The 20653-nt window shown below is 46.5% G+C and overlaps 1 protein-coding gene across 1 annotated transcript in view; it reads right to left on the bottom strand.

Annotated features, from left to right (window-relative positions):
* SRCAP (Snf2 related CREBBP activator protein) overlaps positions 1–20653 on the bottom strand; it is a 31107-nt gene that overhangs the window by 9005 nt on the left and 1449 nt on the right. Inside the window, exons 2-23 of the mRNA XM_084250517.1 lie at positions 19710–19961; positions 18291–18476; positions 17931–18071; positions 16299–16524; positions 15906–16183; positions 15226–15316; positions 15006–15095; positions 13795–13977; positions 13363–13703; positions 13088–13265; positions 12707–12843; positions 12308–12477; positions 12010–12202; positions 10477–10613; positions 10207–10393; positions 6322–6491; positions 5709–5974; positions 5213–5500; positions 4535–4699; positions 4068–4253; positions 3583–3849; positions 1772–3270 (exon numbers count right to left, since the gene is read on the bottom strand). Coding sequence (XP_084106643.1) covers positions 1772–3270; positions 3583–3849; positions 4068–4253; positions 4535–4699; positions 5213–5500; positions 5709–5974; positions 6322–6491; positions 10207–10393; positions 10477–10613; positions 12010–12202; positions 12308–12477; positions 12707–12843; positions 13088–13265; positions 13363–13703; positions 13795–13977; positions 15006–15095; positions 15226–15316; positions 15906–16183; positions 16299–16524; positions 17931–18071; positions 18291–18476; positions 19710–19961 — 5631 coding nt within the window. The remainder of the gene's footprint in view (positions 1–1771; positions 3271–3582; positions 3850–4067; positions 4254–4534; positions 4700–5212; positions 5501–5708; positions 5975–6321; positions 6492–10206; positions 10394–10476; positions 10614–12009; positions 12203–12307; positions 12478–12706; positions 12844–13087; positions 13266–13362; positions 13704–13794; positions 13978–15005; positions 15096–15225; positions 15317–15905; positions 16184–16298; positions 16525–17930; positions 18072–18290; positions 18477–19709; positions 19962–20653) is intronic.

Below are 20653 nucleotides of genomic sequence, written 5' to 3' on the forward strand. Positions count from 1 at the left end.
ATCCAATATAACTGAAAAGCTATGAAAATACATAAATCTATATATATATTTGTAACAGATTTTTTCATACTAGCCAAAACACAAAGATAATCCAAATGCCCCCACTGATGGATGAACAGACATATGAAGTACATCCACATAATGCAGTGCTACCCAATAAAAAGAAATAAAGTACTGATATACACTATAACACAAATGAACCGAGTCAGTCACAACAGACAATATATGACTCCTTAGGCAAATCAATAGACAAAAAGTGGATTAATGGTAGCTGGAGCTAGAAGGGATGAAGGATAATGGCTTAGGGCCCCCCTGGTGGCGCAGGGGTTAAGTCTCAGCACTATCAAGCTATTGCCAGCCACTGCAGCATGAGTTTGATCCCTGGCCAGGGAGTTAAACCACATGGCACAGCAGACCTCTCCTGTCTTGCCCATGGCTCCCCTCAGCAGTGTGTATTTCAACAGATCCATCTGTTCTGCTTCCCACTCTGTCTCTGGTGAATCCCCTCACCTGCCGCACCTGTGGCCTACACCCCAGTTCTTGTATGCATTAAAAAAAAAGGATAATGGCTTCGAGTGTGACACTTTCTTTAAGAGCCATGATAATGTTCTAAAACCAGCTGTGGTGATAGTTACACAACCCTCTGAACATACTAAGTCACTTTAAATGAGTAATAGTACACTTTAAATGAGTGAACTGTATGGCATGTGATTTATATCTCAAATGGCTAAAGAAAACAGTGTCATGAAGCAGCTACCTTACTGCAGAGCAACCAAACTTCAGCAAAAACCATGAGTTGCCACACTTCAGCTAGGGATCTAGGCATTCTTCTTTCTACTTCTAACAAGCCAGACCAACCTGGCAGCATAAGGAAAAAGCCAAGGCTGAAGTCAGTGGCACTGACAGGGTGGAGGGAGGAGGAACTGGGATTGAGTCAAAGATTAAGCAACTCTGATAGATAACAAAATGAGAAAAAGACAAGAAGGTCTGGAGGAAATAACTAGATCTTTCTTATTAGTTCCTGATTTATTTTCATCTGAGTTGTAAGTTTAACGTATAGGAAACTACACACACACACACACACACACACACACACACACACCCCTACCAGAAAGCTCATAAAGGACAGGAAACAGTTACTTTTATTAACCACTTAATCACCATGGAGATGAATAACTACTAGAGATGACCATGGAAAGTCAGAGACTCACAATCTTTAAGGAATTTTATTTTCTGGAGTCATCTCTCCCTTAGACATTCAAATATTTAATGATGGTGATAGTTTTAGTGACTGAAAAGTCTTCCTATCTCCAAGGACTTCCTCTTGTGGAGAAGACAAAGCAATGAAGTTTAGCATATCTGTATTCTCACAAGTTGTATAACCTTTACAACATAATTTAATGGGTTAATTTCTTCATCTATCCACTGGGGCAATTAGATACCAACACTAACTCAAAAAAATAATCAAGACCCAAAGAGGCCAGTAAGAAGGTGGCTTGGAATAAATTAGCCATTAAATTTCAAAAACACATCAGGTCCTCAATTATCTCTGACAAAGGTAGAACATGATTATTCCCATTTTACAAATACAGGCTCAAGGAAGAGAGGAAACCTGTTCAATGACGCTCTAGTATTAAGTCTGCAAAACCAGGTTTTGCAATCTAGATAATAATAACATTACTATTTCATCCACTCTATCAACACTGAAAAGAAACTCAACTTCCTGTTGTCTCTCCCTTGAGGCAATAAAACTTGAGGCAGTAAAACTTACCAGATAGAAAGGGGAGCGAGGTGGTGGTGGGGGTTGGCGTCTAGGCCGGGGGCCACTGAACGAGGTAGCAGCGGAGGGTGGGCTGGGGGGACCAGAGCGCAATGTCAGTGTCTCAGGCTCATCCTTGGGAACAGCCAGCCGGGATACCATGGTGACAGGCAAGGGCGAGGCGCCAGATGCCGAAACCACAAGGGAGGATGCCAGGGAAGCTGAGGTCTGTGTTGAGGCTGGGGCCAGTGCCAGAGTTGGAGCTACAGCTGGGCCCAAGGTGGGCACCGGAACTGGGGCAGGGCTCAAGGTCAGTGTTTGTACTGAAGCTGGAGCGAGGAGTGAAGCAGATGATACCGGAGCCAAAGTCAGTGTATGAGCTGGGGCTGGGCCCATCGGAGAAGGTGGAGCCAAAGGGGGTGCTGGAGCCAGAGACAGTGTCTGAGAGGGACCCAGTGGTGGTCCTGGTGCCAAAGATAGTGTCTGGGCTGGAGTTGGTACTAGGGATGATGCTGGAGTCAACGACAATGTCTGAGCTGGAAAAGGCCCCTGGGGATTCCCCGTTCCTAAGGAGAGTGTCTGAGATGGAATCGAGCCACCAAGAGTAGATGCTAAAGCTGGGGCCAAGGTCAGTGTCTGTGTAGAAACCGGGCTTGGGAGAGCTGATGGAACCTGGGCTGGTACCATAGTTTGAGTTGATGTTGGACCCAACGCAGGAGCTGAGGATGGCACCAGTGAAGAAGCTGAGGCTAAAGGAGTTCCTGGAGTAGATGAAGCCAGAACTGGAACCGGAGTCTGTGATGGAGCCAGGACAGGAGCAGGACCTGGCGACTGAGCCAGGACTGGAAGAGGAGCCAGAGAAGGAGCTGGAGGAGCCAGGATTGCCGTCTGTGGAGCTGCTATTGGAGCCAGAGATGTGGCTAGAGCCTGAGATGCAGAAGGTGCTGAAGCCAGAAGGGAAGCCTGAGCTGGAGCTGGATTTGGTGCTGCCGGAAAAGGATTGGCCAGAGCTGAGGCTGGCACCAGGACGGGTGAACATGCTGGGGCCACGGCTGAATTTAACCCTGGAACATGTGAAGAGGCTGGAGCCAGTAACAAAGGGTGACCAGGTGCCTGAGATGGGGACAGAGATGGAGTTGTGGCCACACCTAGAGTCAAGGCTGATGCTGATGGGGAAGCCCCAGTTGGTGCCAAAGAAGGCAATCCAGGAGCCACTGAGACAACAGGTGCCAGTGTTGGAGTCACATTGGTCAAAAGAGTTGGGCCTGAAGCTGAAACAGGTAAGGGGGCTGAGGTGGGGACAGTGAGTGGAGCTGAGACTGGGGCAGGAAGTGTGGATGAGACAGAGATGGGTAGTGAAGATGACACTCCAACTGAAACTGTAGAGGACACAGAACTAGAAAGGGGAGAGGAGTTGGGAACTGGCAGTGGAGAAGAGGCTGGCCCAGGGAGAGAGGCTGGCCCAGGGAGAGGAGAAGAGATGGTCAAAGGAGCAGCTCCGGGTGCTGAAGCTGTGGAGACAGAGGATGAATTAGCCCCAGAATTCTTTTCCTACTCCTATTCCCACCCTTTCCCTTACCCACAAGCTTCACCTATTTCCCAGAAAACCTTTACTCCCACACCATGAAATTAAAGATTCAAGGAATCTGACATTTCCCTCTAAGGTTCCAACAAATATATCTTGGACTAGGAAAGGGCTCAGGCAACCCAGTTCTGGGGTCCACAGGAGTCAGTACTTTGATAATGAAGGAACCAAAGTTATGACTAAGAAACCCCTATCTCCATTCCTGGCAAAATTTCTGGCCTTAGCCACCTGGACTCACCACTGACTTCGGGCGAAGGACTGTGCACCAGCTTGAGAAGGGGCCTCACCAGAGTGGACGTGGCTATGGGAGCCCGGGCAGTACCCAGAGTAGGTGTGGGTAGCCGACCAGGGGTTAATGTGGGCCGTGGAGTCAACACAGCTGGAAGCCCAGAGCTTGGAGGCCGGGGCGCTGGGGCCAACGGAGGAACAGGAGTCAGTCCATCACGAGGGGCCTGTCTCACTACAATCTTCACCACGCCTGTATTATTCACCATGGTTGGTGGCACTGTAAGAGGAAGCTACATTGAGGGGAAGGTAGAAAAGAAACAAGAGACCCACAGGATGGAAGAAGTCCAGGGGCAGGAGAGGGTAGCAGACAGATACTGGAAATACTGGCAAGGAAAAACAACACTGAGGGAAGGCTGTACAGATAGCAGCCCAAGGTATGCCCGGAAGGACCAAGGCCAGCAAGGGCTACATAAGTAGGAAGGCCAGGAGCCTCACCCTGGTTAGCAGCAAGCGGAAGGCTGAGGCCAGTGGGGGCAGGGGTGGTGCTGGGGGTCGAAGAAGGCAGCACAGAGACAGGGGTGGGGCCAGGGGTCGGGGCCACGGCCTGGATGAGGGCCACATGGGCAGGCTGGCTGATGAGGTGGTGCTGCCCCCCTGCTGACACCAGGTGCACCACATTCCCTGGGTTAAGGGAAGAGAGAAAGAGAGAAAGAAGCAGCTATCAGCCAGAGAAGGGCAGAGGCAAAGGCAAGAGGAAAGGGAAAGAACAGAGAGGGGATGACTCTAGAATGACCTCAACCTTGTCATTATAAGCAGACACCGCCCCCCCAACCATTCCCTTTGGCCCCACCCACCAAAAGCTAAGGAAAGAAACATAAAGGCTGACATCTGCAAAGAGCAACAAAAACAAGGGGACGAGGAAGAGGAGGAAAAAGGCAGGACAGGGGGTGGGTTTTACCTACTTTGCAGCGGGCGGGGCTGCCCCACAGCAAGCTGGCGCACCTGGGCACCAGTCAAAGTCAGCTTGTTGCCCTGGATTTGGAAGGTGAGAGGTTTGCTTCCCCCTGCACTAGGCACTGGACGTTGTGCCAATGAGGCCAACTGCCCGATGCTGACCACTTCACCTGCTATGAACAAAGAAGGGACAATGTATACAAGGCTCAACTCTGCTGAATTCTATTTCACAGACCCTCAAGAAACACAAGCATCCAGATTCCTCCAAACGTCCCCTCATTTTACCATGTTCCAACAAACTCAGCCTTCCTCTGTAGGCTATGAGCTTTGGGTGTGCAACTCCTTCCAATCCTACTAGCTTGCTCAGCAATCTCCTCTACGTCCATTATCGGTCTGCCACCATACAGAGCTAATCACCACCCCTCCTCAACACTGCCCTTTCAACCCAAACAATTTTTTACTGTTGGGTTTATCACCATTTACTCATCAATGTGTCACCTCCCCCACTGGACCGTGAACTCCTCAAAGGCTCTTGATGAACTACCACTGTGTAGCAAAATATCTAATACATAAGCCATCTAGAATTTGGTACTCTCCCATTCCCAAGCTTTCTTCTCCAGTTCTGCAGCACATACACCTTCTTCCTATCTCAAGTGCCTAACCCTCACAAAGCCCTGGGAACTTACAGGGAAGGCGAGCTTGCATATCAGGAGACAGGATGAGACGCTGTGGTGCAGGATTAGGAGCTGGCACTGCAGTGGTAGGAGCAGTGGTGGTGGTGGTGGAAGTGGTGGTGGCAGCAGCAGAAGGGAAAGTGTAGCCCGGTGGCACTGTTAGGGGTTTCAAGAGGCTAGAGGACCCTGGGGGTGGGGCTGGGCTCAGGCGAACAGGGGCAGGTGGGGCTGGCTTTAGGGACAAGGTTGGTGTGGGAGGCCGTGAGGTTCCACTCAGGACTCCCAAGGGGGATGGCAACACTGTGGACACAAAACAAACACTGGTCATACTCTAACTAGAGCCTTAGCCTGCTCCCAGAAGCCATTATGCATACTCCCCTCCAGCCCATCAAGCACAAACCACTGTCTCCAACCATCTACTCAAACAATCTAATTTCATTAACTACTTCCCTGGCCTGGAAAATCTACCTGAAATGCCCCAGAGCATCCCAACTCCCTCAAAACTCACCATGGGGAAGAGGCCCACTGTTTGGCTGCAGTGGGGGCAATAGAACAGGGCCAGGGGTCCGGGATGCTGAAATAAGTGGGGGCCCAGCAGGTGAGGCTGACACCATCAGTGGTGCTGGCAGCACAGGAGGAGTTGGGCCTAGGGTGGGCTGGGCTGAGAGCTCAGGGCTTGGGGGAGGTCGGACTGGGACAGGGCCCAGAGGAGTCCGTGGGTTGTTCACCACCACCACTGTCCGGCCTTCTTGTTTGGGCACTGGCTGCAGCATCCTATGAGGAAAAAACAAGTTGTGGGTAGGGAGGGAGGAAATAAGGAATAGGAAAGAGGAGGAAGAAAGATAAAAGTATAAAAGTAAAAGGGAAAAGACCCAAAGGAGAAAAGGGAAAAAAATCCAAGATAAATCACTAAGCAGGAAAGTTACAAACACAAGGACCCATCCCAGAACCACCATCTATTTTTCTCTCTCTCCCAACCCCTCTTCCCCCAGCACTTTGCATTAATCTCATATAAACAGCCTAGGATAGCCTTCAGCTCTTCCCTTTCCAATCCAATTCCCCCCCCAACCAATTGTTGTCACTTTCTCCAGAAACCCACCCCCATTCCTCAGTCCTGGTACCTGTTGACCTTCATCTTGACTGGCTTGGGTCGTGGTGGGGGGTCAGGAGCAGTAGCCACCTCTAGTAGTACCCGGCGGGAGAGGCGGTGCCGGGGCAGAAATGTGTCCGCCTCATATCTAGAGACACGACCCTCCAGGCCAATAAGATCAAACCGACCCATATCTATCCGCTGGCATGAGAAGAAACACAAAGGAAGGTGTTAAAGAACCAACACAGCAATGATGCCTTTGCTCTGATACCAAAAGCACAGGCAACATAGAAAAACTGATAAACAGGACTGCATCAAAGGGCATTTCAACAGAGTGAAAAGGCAACCCACAAAATGGGACAATATATTTACAAATCATCTATCTGCTAAGAGGTTAATACTCAATACATATGAAGAATTCCTGGGGGCCTCCCTGGTGGTGGAGGAGCTAAAAACAGCGCTATCAAGCTATCGCTAGCCACTGTAGCATGAATTCAATGCCCAGAGGGCCAGGGAGCTAACCCACATAGCGCAGCAGACCTCTCCTGCCTCACCCACTGCTCCCCTCGGCAGTATATTTCAGTGGATCTGCCTGTTCTGTTCCCCACTCTCTCTGGTGAATCCTCTCACTACCTGTACCTCTGGCTTACATCACAGTTCTTGTATGCATAAATAAATCTTTAAAAAAAAAAAAAAAAGATTTCTTACAACACAACAACAAAAGCCAAACAACTCAGTTGAAAAATCAGCAGAGGGGAACAGGAAAAAGAATAACTATAAGAAAGAAAAAAATCAAAATCAACAAACAACTATGAACTAGAGATACTCTTTGGGGGTGGGGGGAGGAGGGATTGGGGTCAAAATCGGGGTTGCAATTGTACAGGGAATATAAAAACTAAAAAAGATTAATACAAATAAATTATATGTGTGATGCCAATAAAAGGTCAAACTGGGAAAAAAAAAAGAAAAATCAGCAGAGGGGCCTCCCCGGTGGCACGGGCACTTGAACATAACGCTGTGAAGCTGTCGGCAGCCTCTGCATGGCAGGTTCAATCCCAGACAGACGGCTGATGAGATACCCACATGGTGCAGCAGACCCCTCCTGTCTCGCCCGCTGCTCCCCTCAGCAGTGTTCGGTCAGTCTGCCTGTTCTGTTCCCCGCTCTGTCTCTGGTGAATCCTCTCACCCTCCCGCACATCTTGCCTGTACCCCAGTTCTTGTATGCATGAATAAATCTTTAAAAAAAAAAAAAAAAAGAAATCAGCAAAGATCTTGACTAGGCATTCTTTTCTTTTTAAGAAGATTCTATTTTTGCATAGAAGAACTGAGGTGTAGGCCAGAAGTACAGGGGGTGAGAGGATTCACCAGAGACAGAGTGGAGGCAGAACAGACAGATATACTGAAGTACACTGCTAAGGGGAGAAATAGGTGAGATAGAAAAGGTCTGTTGAGCCATGTGGGTTAGCTCCCTGGCCAGGGATAGAACTCAGGCTGCAGCAGTGATAGCGCTGAGACTTAATTGCTAGGCCACCAGGGAGGCTCTAGACATTTTTCTAAGATGTGAAGGATCACTAATCATTAGAGAAAAATAAATCAAAATCACCTCAGAAAAATCAGACCATTATGAATTGCTGGTGGGAATATAAAATGGAAAACAGTAAGGCAGGTAGGCCCTCATAAAATTGCCATATAATCCAGCAATTGTACTTCTGGGATGTACCCAGAAGAACTGAAACAACTGAACAGATATTTGAACTTGAACAGATATTTAAACACCTTTGTTTTTGGCAACATTATTCACAAGAGGCAAAAAATGGAAGCAAGTCCTTCCTGGTGACACAAGGGGTTAAGATGCAACCTATGAAGCTGTCTGCAAGCTCTGCAGCACAAGTTCAATCCCCCGGCCAGCCAGGGAGAAACCCACATGGTGCAGCAGATCTCTCCTGACTCTCCCACTGCTCCCCTCAGCAGTGCACTTTGGTCAATCTACCTGTTCTGTTTCCCATTCTGTCTCTGGTGAATCCTCTCACCAACCCCCGCCCCACCTCTGGCCTATACCCCAGCTCTTGTATGCATAAATAAATCAATTTTTTTTTAATTTGTTTATTTATACAAGCACTGGGTACAGTCAGAAGCGCGGGAGGGTGAGAGAATTCACCAGAGCCAGACTGGGGAGCAGAGCAGGCAGAAGGACCAAAGTACACTGCTGAGGGGAGCAGCGGGCGGCAGGAGAGGTCTGTGCACCATGAGGGACCCTCCTCCGATGGCTGGGGAGCATCCAGGGATCGAACCGGCACCGCAGAGGTTGCGGACAGCTTCGCAACCCAGCGCTCAACTGCTGTGCCACTAGGGAGGCCCAAATAAATAAATCTTTAAAAAAAAAAGGGGGGGGGCCTCCCCTGGTGGCACAGGCAGTTGAGCGCAGCGCTGTGAAGCTATCCGCAGCCTCTACAGCACCAGTTCCATCCCGGCCAGCCAGCGAGGATCCCACATGGCGCAGCAGACCTCTCCTGTCGCACCCGCTGCTCCCCCCAGCAGTGTATTTCAGTCCATCTGCCTGTTCTGTTCCCTGCTCTGTCTCTGTGAATCCTCTCACCCTCCCACACACCTGCCCTACACCCCAGTTCTTCTATAAATAAATAAATCTTGAAAAAAAAAAGCAACCCAAGTATCCTTTGTCAGATGAAAAGGTAAACAAAACATAGTATGTGTGTATGCAGCACTATATATATACATACACACACTGCTTGCAAACTGCTAACCCTTGAATGATGCAGGAATTAGGGTACCACGCCCCTTGTAGTTTATCTGTGTATGGCCTCCCTGGTGGCCTAGGGGTTAAGTCTCAGAGCTATCACCACTACAGCCTGAGTTCAATCCCTGACCAGGGTAACCCACATATGACGCAGACCTCCCAAGTCTTACCCACTGCTCCCCTTAGCAGTAAACCTGCCACTATCTGCTCTCCACTCTCTCTGGGGAATCCTCTCACTGCTCCCCACAATCCCCCCAACACCTCCACTGCACTACATCCCAGTCCTATGCAGAAAAATTAAAAATCTGTGTAGAACTTTTGACATCCCCTAAAATCCAACTACAATCGTCTCTTGGCTTCTGCAGGACACTGGTTTTAGGATTTCCCCCCCCCAATACCAAAATCCGTAGATGCACAAATCCCTTAGAGTCCACCCTTCATATATGGGTTTTACACTCATGATTGGTTGAATCTCTGAATGCAGAACCCACAAATCCTTAGATTAATCCCAATGCTATTGAAGGATAACTGCATATACACATATGTGTATGGATATGAGTATCACCAAAACTTTAAAAAAGAAATTCTGACAACACTGATGAACCTTGAAGACATAATGCTATGTGAAATAAGCCAGTCACAAAAGACAAAATCTGTCTCTCTAATTTAGAGACAGAAAATACAACAGTGGCTACCAAAGGCTGGAGGGGGGAGAATAATAGAGAGAAATTAAAAATTATTAAATGGGTATGGAGGTTCAGTTTGGAAAGATGAAAAAAGTTCTGATGATGGCTGGTGGTGATAGTTGTTCAACTGAATATATGTAATACCATAGAACCATACACTTAAAAATGGTGAAATCTGCTATTTTATATAAAAAATAATTTGGAACCAGAAAGAACTAGGAAAATAAAATATTAACCATTAATCATTCTTGATATCAAAAACACTTCCCAAAATACACAATTCTCACATACTTCAGAATAGAAACATAGTGTTAGAGGCGGATAATTAACGTGCCCAAAGTCACATGGCTAGAAAACTATGCAACTTGGGGGGCAGTGTTGAAATGATGGAGACATAGGATGCAAAAGGTCAGACTTTAACCTAAAGAGATATGAAATTGGCCTAGAGCAAATAATCCTGGAGGCAATTACTTACCTGGAGGGGGTGGATATCTGTGGCCCTTAGCACCAAAGAGGCGGTGCTGAAGCAGATGCCTGGGGTGATGAAGGGAGAGGTAACAGGTCGAGGATCAAACAGGTTTGGATGATTGCAGACTTTTCGCAGCTGCATCAAAATATTGATGACACTCATAAAATGGCCCGTGGCTAGTGTCTCCTTAGTTCTGGGAGAGAGGAAAAATAAATGGGATATAGTCACCTCTGCTCTAAACTAGCATTCCATGACCCACTCTCAGTCCTTCCTTACGTGGTCTGTGCCATGAAGTCATCATAGAGACAGCGTTGGCGCTTGGAGAGTCGGCAGCGGATAACATGCTCATACTTTTTAGGCATCTGCTTCTCAACATCCACCTTAACCCGACGCAGCAAAAAAGGCCTCAAGACCTAAAAGAATTAAGCAGGAGGCTGACAGGAATGGGGGCACTGACTCCCAGTCTAGCCCCTCTAGTTGGTCTGATGACTGGCTGAGTGCTGACTTAGCCCACCCATAAACATGTATGGAGCCATGCAGTATGCCAGGAACCAAACACACAAAGATAAGTCAGATACACACCCTCCTCGCAAGGATTTACTGTCTGGTGAAGGACACAGACATAAAAATAATATTCATGATATGAAAGGAAGCTCGGGTGGCAGAGCAACCAACCATGCAGGGGGGGAGGTCTCAAACATTTCAAGGAGTCACTGCAAATTTACAAAATTATTATAGTAAATACAGGAAAAAAACAAGAATAAAAATTGTGGCAGTTGGGGCCTTCCTGGTGGCACAAGGGGTTAAGCACAGCACAATGAAGCAATCTCTGCAGCAAGAATTCGATCCAAGCTGGCCAGGGAGCTACCCACATGGTGCAGTAGACCTCTCCACTGTCTCACCTGCTGCTCCCCTCAGCAGTGTATTTCAGTATATCTGCCTGTTCTGCTCCCTACTGTCTCTGGTGAATCCTCTAACCGCCCGCATCTCTGGCCCATACCCCAGTTCTTGTATGCATAAATAAATAAATCTTTAAAAAAAAAACAAAACTGTGGCAGTGACATGCATAGAAAACAAAAGGCTAACTGAGATTTTAGAAGGTAAAATGTGATGTCAGTCTTTACACTAATGTGAAAAAAAGCGAAGGGAAATAAAATGAAGGAAGAGGTAATTGTTGAGAAAAACTTCATGGTTTCCAGTTCAAGAAGCCAAAATGATGGTGCAATTAACGAAAAGATATAGAACGTTTAGGCTATAAGGTTTCAGAACTTTGGCTTAGAACTGACAGAATTCAAGAGGAACTTTCAAAGACATCAGTCAGAAATTTAAAATGCAGGATGAGTGATCTATAGAGAGTGAAAGGATTAAGGATACCAATTGGGGGATCTTTATCACAGAGAAAATAGCCAAAATATTATGAGTATTGAGATACATAAATTAAGAGACAAAAAAGTAAAGATCCAAATGCAGAAATGTTAAATTTAAGAGCGAGACAAAAAAAAAAAAAGGAGTCCATAACCAAAACAGAAAGTATGCATAACCTCCGAAATACCAAGCTGAGGCAAGCCAATAAAGAGAAAAAAAAAAATTCAAGCAGGAACTAATCAATAGTATCATTCTATTCAGATAATAAAGACAGAAATGTCACCATTAAGGAAAGCAAGCAAAATAATGACTAAGATGAGGTTACTCAAGGTGGCAAAGGATAGTCACTGCACCTTAACAAGTGGGTGAGTTCAATCTAGTGAAGACTTTCCTCTTCCTAAGCATTTTCTTGGTATTGCCCTGATAAACCGTTACAGACCCTACCTTATGAAGGCGTTTCACTAGACCTTCATTGTACTCTTGGCTGCCCTCAATCATGCCAGTTAGGGGGTTAGAGAACCACTCTTTGAACTCTCGGTGAGACTGGAAGACATGGGGCATCAAAAAGTGCATCAAGGACCACAACTCCATGAGGCTATTCTGCAAGGGAGTTCCTGTGAGGAGCAGGCGCCTCTGGCTGCAGAGAGACAGGAAATTAAAGGGAAGATGGTCAGCAAGACCCCAAACTTCCAAGCCCCACCCTTCAGACCAAGTCAATATTTCCACAAATGCCCATCTCCACCTGTTGAAGTTGAGCAGTGACTGCCAGCGCTGTGACTTGAAGTTCTTGATGTTCTGAGCCTCATCCAGAATGAGATAGCGCCAGTTTTTGCGGCGAAAGGCCTGGTGGTCCTGCAGCACCAGCTTGTAAGATGTGATACACACATGGAAGGCATTGGGCTTGGTCCAGCCCTGAGATAGCAAAAGAAAGCAGCAGAGAAAGGGGTGAAAAGCAAAGAAAAGGCAAAGGGAAAATGTGCTAAGATCCTCAAGGAATACTAATCAGTTTGGGAGAAAAGAATTCATAAAATAGAATGGAGCAACAGATATGGGAGGAAACTCATTAAAGGGCAAGGCCTAAAAGTAAAGGAGACATCATATGTGGAAGGGGGTATGAGAGTGATCATTTGAAGGAACAAACCTGCCGCTTAAGCTTCCTCTCTTTCTGTGCTCCATAATAAGTGAGGATTTTAAAGCTGGGGCACCAACGTTTCAGCTCCATCTCCCAGTTTAACATCACACTGGTGGGAACAATGATCAAATGGGGACCCCAGTTACCTGTTTAACAGAAGAATGAGGTATGTTAAGAAAATATAAACTTTGAGGTTCTGTTTGTTCAGGTATAACCCTGACCAGTCTATTCTAATGGTCTTCCTAAAAATCTGGGCACCTATACTGGCCTTTCTATACAGCTACTGACAGCATCAATGACTCTACTAACAACAAGAGTGTTTCACCATCCTACAGTTTCCCACAGAGTTGGTTTACAGGAGCCCAAGAGGAAGGGGCCCTGTCTAGTTACCTTTCTCATAGGCCAAATGGGCAAGCAGTGAGATGGTCTGGATTGTCTTGCCCAGTCCCATCTCATCAGCAAGAATACCATTAAGCTTCTTCTCATACATAGTAACCAGCCAGTCCAGCCCAATGTGTTGGTACTCCCGGAGCTGGCCTCGAAGGAGCAAAGGAATGGGTGTCTTCACCTGGTAGGAAGGGATATTAAGGTGGAATTGAGGCATTTGTCACTGAGAAATAGGAAAGTCTAGATATAGGAAAGCTTAAGTTGGGACCTAGCAATACCTGGGTAGTAGCCAAGGTGTAACCCTTAGGCTGGAGACTTTCAGCAGCTGCAGCAATATCAGTAATTTCTTTCTTAGGGCCGAGAGTAGTGGTGGGCCCTGGGGTGGGAGGGCCACTGCCCCCATCCGCCTCACTCTGTTCTTCATCCCGGGCAAGCAAGTACTCCACCCCAAAGTCGTCATCTTCCTCCTCTTCCTCATCTGCTTGGCTCTGTGACTGAGAATCCTCAGACTCCTCAGACTCTGATTCCTCTGATTCTGAACTCCCGCTTGTTTCTTCCTCCTCCGAATGATCATCATCATCATCATCATCATCATCCCCACTCTGCTCCCCAGCAGAATCTAAAGCACAAGACCAAGATTTAGTGCTCACCAGTGCCTGCTGCTTCAGTGCCTGTCCTCCATAGCTCTTGCCTCATGAACATACCTTCACCTGACTGACTGCTACTATCCTCTTCCGGAGCCTCTTCAGCTTCTGTGACACCCTCTGGTTCACAGTCAGAGCTGTTAGCCTCATCTTCATCTTCCTCTTCACTACTTACAGATTCTGGGGCAGAGGCATCAGAAGCATAAGCTCCTGCATACTGCTGCAGTAGCTCCTCCATAGACAATTCACCTGGAACAAAAAAGAAGGGTAAGCTTTTGGTTGCTTTGAGCAGGAGAGAAGGGACGTCTGAGCCAAGCCAATTCATCCCAGGTCCTGTGTAACTGACAGTCCCATATCAGAGGGGAGGCTAAACAGCTTATCTTCAGGACCAGCTACTAAAATCAAGTCCCACAACCTGGGTTAGAACTGTGCTGCCTTCTGCTGAAAAGGACATTAACAATCTGAGAAACCTCCCCTTAAAGTTCAGATCAGGGGGCCTCCCTGGTGGCCAAAGGGGTTAAGTCTCAGCACTATTAAGCTATCGACAGCCACTGCAGCATGAGTTCAATCCCCAGCCAGGGAGCAACCCACATGGCACAGCAGACCTCTCCTGTCTCACCAGTTACCCCCCTCAGCAGTGTATTTCAATCGATCTCCCTATTCTGCTACCACTCTGTCTCTGGTGAATCCTCTCACAACCCCCATACCGCACCTCTGGCCTACACCCCATCTTCTGGATGAATAATTAAAAATAAAATTTTTTTAAAAAAAAGTTCAGATCACTGCCAACATCCTTTTACAATATAAGTTCTCTCCACTGAGCTCTCATATCACTTTAAATTTCCATCATAACTGCCTCCCCAGTGGCGTGGGGGTTGAGCTCAGTGCTGTCCGCAGACTCTGCAGTGCCTGTTCGATCCCCACCAGCTGCGGAGATGCCCACATGGAGAACCAGACCTCTCCTGTCTCGCCTGCTGCTCCCCTCAGCAGTGTATTTCATCAGTTTGCCTGTTCTGTTCCCCGCTCTGTCTCAAGTGAATCCTTTCACCCTCCTGCACATCTGGCCTGTAACCGGTTCTTGTATAAATAAATCTTCAAAACTAAAAAAATTCCATCATAACCATTCATCACATTCTGATATAATTATTTATACAAGTGTCTTTGTTCATAATCCTGGAGTTTCTCCAGAGGTGATAAAGTGTTTTTTATTCATCCCTTTACCTCTACCACTCTACACAAAAGGAGATATCAAGTGAATGCTCCCAGTAAACTGTCACCTTCTCGAGCCAATTCGCTCAGTTCCATGGCATGATCCACCTCCCCTTCCAACTGCTCCTCAGCTGCTATGGTATCCTCTTCATCCTCCGCTAGGAAAGATAAAGCAAAATGAACAGGGAAACACAACCCATGACATTAGTTTAAGAGGTTAGAAAGTCTGAAACATCAGATCCAGACAATTGAAAAGGTAAGGGGTAGTACGATTGGAAACAATCTAACCTTCATCCTCATTGGCAGTAAACTCTTCATCATCTTCATCTGGATGCCAATGCTGTTTGTTGCGCTGTGTGACAGAAGGTGGGGCTTTTACCTACATGGCGAAAGGTGAAAAAGGAGCAGGCCTATGGTTAGAGAGCAGCAGAAAGGTATCGTGTCGAATAAGTTAGCAAAGAACAATTTCTGTCTCATTCATTGACAGCTGCCACTGGCACAGTATCAGGGCAAAGATGTAATCAAGGATTTTCTCTTAGCACCAGCTACCAAATCCTGGCCCCACTGCCTGGGGAAGGACCTGTGAAAGTGCTAGCTAAAAAGTACAGACTGTCAACACTGTTTCCATGCATTCATAGGAACAAGTAAGAAAGTTTAGGTCTCAAAGACACTACATACAGATTACATCCCAGCTTCAAACCTACAAATCATTAAGAGGCCCATTCATACAACAAACAGGGCCAGAATAAGTACTTTTTCACTTCCCCACTACAGCATCACAAACACTGTCCACCTCCAAATGCAACTTACCCCAAACTTAGATTCTTCATTACCCATTCCCAAGTAAGAGTCCAATTATCTTTAACCAGGAAAGACTACTAAATACAACTTTGCAGACCACAACTCAGTCCTTGAACCTCCCCCTCTACACCCAATCTGAGCCTTCCCTCTACCCCTTCTGCTTATACCTTCAACATTTGAGAGGGCTCTTCTTCACCACCTTCTTCAGGTCCATCTCGGGTATCACTATCATGAGATGAGGGGCTCCTTGAGGGGCTAGAAGGCCCTCCTAGCAGCTGAGGGGGGAGAGAGCGGAGCAGCTCTTCCAGTGGCAATTCTCCCTCATGTCGAAGTAGCTCAATCTCACGCCTCTGGGTCTCTGCATCATTTCCTTCCTGTTGTTCTTCAACCTCAATCGTCTCTTCATCATCCTCTTCCTCCTCCTCCTGGGGTTGGAAGTCCCCATCTATAGCAGGAGAACAAGGTCACAAAGTCCACGGGGCCCTGCAAGCCACAGGGTGGGTTTTCAGCTCTGGAAAGGGTACATGAGGAAGAGTAACAGAGCCAAAGAGAACACACACCTTCATCATCTAGCCGGGAAACGGGGGGTGGAGGACTAGAGGCAGCTGAGGAAGAGCCAAGGCAAGGGGAGGAGCCAGCTTTGCTGAAGCTCGCTAGAGGCTGGTTGAGGCTCTGCGACAGAAGGTCTGAGTACTTTTCAGTTTGCCCCACAATGAAGTCCAGATGCAGGTCCAGAGCTTTTTTGCGCTTTTCCTCGAGTCGGGATTGTTGTTTGAATTGCACCACCTGCCACAAGTATGAAATGGAGGGTTCATCAAGATAATCTTTTTATTTGGGGCCTCACTTGCGCTATGTTCACAGGAAACTCATCCATGCTAAGTCCTAGGCTGGCCTTTTTGAGGGGAACGCTAAGTAACATTAAGGGTGCTTCTGACGAAATCACAAAGGGGGCACAAGGGAGGGAAGAATCAACTTAGCCTCAAGCAGCAGGGTAAGATTTGCAAATATACCTGGAGCTTAATTTTAAAGGCTAAGTAGGTGTTTCCTAAGTAGAAACAAGGAGAAAGGCATTTAATTTGCAAAAGCAGAAAGAGCATGGGTAAATAACCAGGAATGTGCAAAAGAATGTTCAAAGTGGAAAAGAAGTAAAGAAACTGGGGCCTCCCCAGTGGCGCAGCGGTTGAGCGCTGGGCTGCGAAGCTGCCCGCAGCCTCTGCAGCATGGGTTCAATCCCTGGCTGCCGGGCGAGGGTCCCACATGGCACACAGACCTCCCCTGCTGCCCGCTGCTCCCCTCAGCAGTGTACTTCAGTCTGCCTGCACTGCTCCCCGTTCTGGCTCTGAATTCTCTCACCCTCCCGTGCTTCTGACTGTACCCAGTGCTTGTATAAATAAATAAATCTTTAAAAAAAAAAAAAAAGAGGTAAAGAAACTGTTAGGAGGCAAGACTGAAAATACATACGGAAACCAGGTGGTTCTTTCGAAACAATTACAATGTAATATAAGGGAACAATTTAATAAATGAGAATTCTGTTGGTATTTCAGCAGATAAATAGCACAAATAGGTTTTAAGAAAAACATGCTGAATGCACTGCAAAGGACAGGAACTGGGGGGAAGGGGTATCAAGAAGTGCAATTAACAATCCTCAAAAGATGGGGAAATAATTTTCCATTGTACTTCTTTCTTCTCATAGCACTTAATGCCAGAAAGGCTGAATGCATAAGAGAAACATCATTAGAGTTGCTTCAAATTATAGCAGTCACTCCCTTAAGAAGTTTTGATCTTGGGCCTCCCCGGTGGCACAGCGGTTGAGCGCTGGGTTGCGAAGCTGCCTGCGGCCTCTGCGGCGCCGGTTCGATCCCCGGCTGCTCCCCGGCCACCAGAGGAGGGTCCCGCATGGCGCGCAGACCTCTCCTGCCGCCCGCTGCTCCCCTGAGCAGTGTACTTCGGTCCTTCTGCCTGCTCTGCTCTCCGCTCTGGCTCTGGTGAATTCTCTCACCCTCCCGCGCTTCTGACTGTACCCAGTGCATGTATAAACCAAACAAACAAACAAATAATAAATAAATAAATAAATAAGACATGCCTCTAGAAAATTAAAAAAAAAAAAAAAGAAGTTTTGATCTTTCCTTCTACCATGATACCCACACCAATCTAACCCCATCCATATTCCTTTCCCAGTCCCTGCTAGCTACCTTCTCCACATTGCTCCAGAACTGCCTGACATCCTTAGCCATTGTAGAGGCGATTCGCCGCAGTTTGGCCTGCTCTTCCCTCCGGGCACGTTCCTCTTTCTGCCGCTGCTCCTCATGATGTCTGATTACCATGCGCACCACCTGTGAGAATGAGGCACCCACAGGAAAACACCCCAAAGTCAGATATCTACTCCCTCCCTAAGAGCAAAGAAAATACTCAAGACCAAGAATCTTGGGAAGTCAGAGATTGCCTCTTGAAACTTTACCCTCCTCTGTATGGGTTCCTTCTAACCAACCCATCCATCAAGGAAAAGCAAACCTGAAACAGAAACAGGAAGGTGGGCCCCGCTGACAACCTACCTTACGGGCCACACCTCGTTTCCAACGGCGCTCCTGAGCAAAGTCAGCAGAGAGCCACTGCATCTCCTCACATAGATAGTCCCAGTGGCCTTTGGGGCGGGGAGGCTCTGGCACTTTAGGCAGCCTCTTCAGTGACCAGAAACCCTCCTTCCGCAACTCAGCAATCCGAGTCTCAATCTCAGCCTCCTAACAAGGGAGAGCTAGGTCAATCAAGTTACTGCACATATGTTTATGGCCATGGCCAAATTCCTGTGCACTGACTAGGTTTAGCAACTGATTGGACTGAGTGTTTTATATTTGTCTTAAATCCAAGTCCCAATCCTGTAAATAAGTGTTATACACTCTTTAGGTGAGTTTAAAAAAAAAATCAGGAAGATTAAGTGATTTACTTGAGATCTCTTAGCCAAGATGTAGTAAGAGCTAGGAATTAAAAATAAATCTAATAGCGCCAAACACCAAATTTCATGCTATTTACATTATTTCACAGACCCTCCACACCTAAGAATATAAGCAAGACTTGGGAAAATGTATTCCAAGGAGCGCTTCCTGGAGAAGCAGGTAGCACGTGCTTCCTTACTGACTCTAGCAAAGGTTCTTTATCACTGTAGAATTCTACTTACTTAAGTTATGTTCACATTTAGAATATACTATAATTCACATTTACACAATCCTGTTTCTGCTTTTAAAATACACTATTTTTACAAAACTGTACTTATTTCCTGTTGAAAATACTGAAGAGTTATACACAGAAAGATTAATAGCAATTAGACTCACCAATTTGTAAGAAAAAAATAACACATTTGAAATTTTTTTTTTTACTTAATAAAGGTAACTAAAATACAGGACAACTACCTTCATTATCCTTGTCCCTTTCCTGGAAAAAAAAAAAAATCAGAGGAAATAACAGCCAGAGATGAGACAGAGAACTAAATGACCTGATGGGTATTAAACCAACAGCTCTAGCATGCATCAGAATCATCTGGAGTGCTTTTTAAGACAGAATGCTGGACTCCACACCTGGAGTTTTAATGGGCAGATGGAGAAGAATACCAATATTTTGCATTTCTAGTAAGTTCCTAAGTAATGCTGATGTTACTGGTCTAGAGTCCACACTTACCACTGGATATATGTAACAGAGGCTATAGGATAGAAACGAGAAGCAGAAACCAATAAGTGTTAAGAGCCTCACAGTCTACAAAGAACTTTCATGTCTACATTCTCTTTTAGTTTAAATATAATAAGCAATAGACTGTAACACCCACCATCCCTATAAAACAAGGCACAAAATTCAAGCTAGATGCTCAAGATCATCAGGGTCTATACTCTAAATCTACAAGGAAAAAATGTAAACTACCCGCGAGACATAAGAATTCAGAGAAAAATATACCCAAAATCCTCGTGGGCTTTCCCAATACATACGTGCTTGGCCTGTTCTGCAATCTCAGCATGGCTCTTCTCCCATTTGGGGCCCTTGTTAGCCAGGTCAGCAGCTTGGGGTAAGCTGAGCCCCTCCAGGGGCACTGTGGCACCATCTGGGGGCCCTGGAGGTCCATCCAGAGAGGAATCTTGAGCTATATGCTGGGGGGAGATACCACCTGCCCCACTAGAGGATGGGGAACTGGATGAGGCAGGGGACACAGGATTACTGCCTGTCATGCCGTCCGACACCATCTAGAAGATGGGGGAAAAATAGATAAAATGAATGCTTAGCATTGTACCAGGAGTTTTAAGTACATTACTTGACTCTATCTTCAAAAGAAACAAACTGTAAAGTATCTACCTTGCTTTCATAAACACAAACATTTGTGCTAAGATATTTTAAGGTACTCGAGATGACAGAGCCAAGTTGATAGATGTGTGACATACAAAAGGAATGGTCTAACATTTACACTTCTCAAATTCAAGAATACCACCATAGCCTATGATTCCAAATTTCACCATCATTTCAGAACCTCAATGATTTAACTCATATAAACTCCCTATTTTTCACAGCAAATATGGCAAATTCAACCAATGCAAATAAATTTGAGATACCAACACATTCAAAAGGCATCCAAAAACAAAACGAAAACCCTATATCTCTCTTTGTTCAACATTTATCACCACTTTTGGTAGTTTCCTCAACTGGGGGAGTTGACAGGAGGAATACTGGTTATTGTTTTCAAACACCTATCTAACAACTTACAAAGTACTAGACAAGTGGTAAGAAGTTGAAAACAGGGCCTCCCTGGTAGCCCAGGGGTTAAGTCTCAGTGCTACCACCGCCACCATCTACCACAGAGGCCTGAGTTCGATCCCTGGCCAGAGAGCTAACCCACATGTGATGCAGCAGACCTCTCCTATCTTGCCCGCTGCTCCCTTCA

The sequence above is a fragment of the Talpa europaea genome, assembly GCF_964194135.1.
Source record: "Talpa europaea genome assembly, chromosome: 12".
Lineage (NCBI taxonomy): Eukaryota > Metazoa > Chordata > Mammalia > Eulipotyphla > Talpidae > Talpa > Talpa europaea.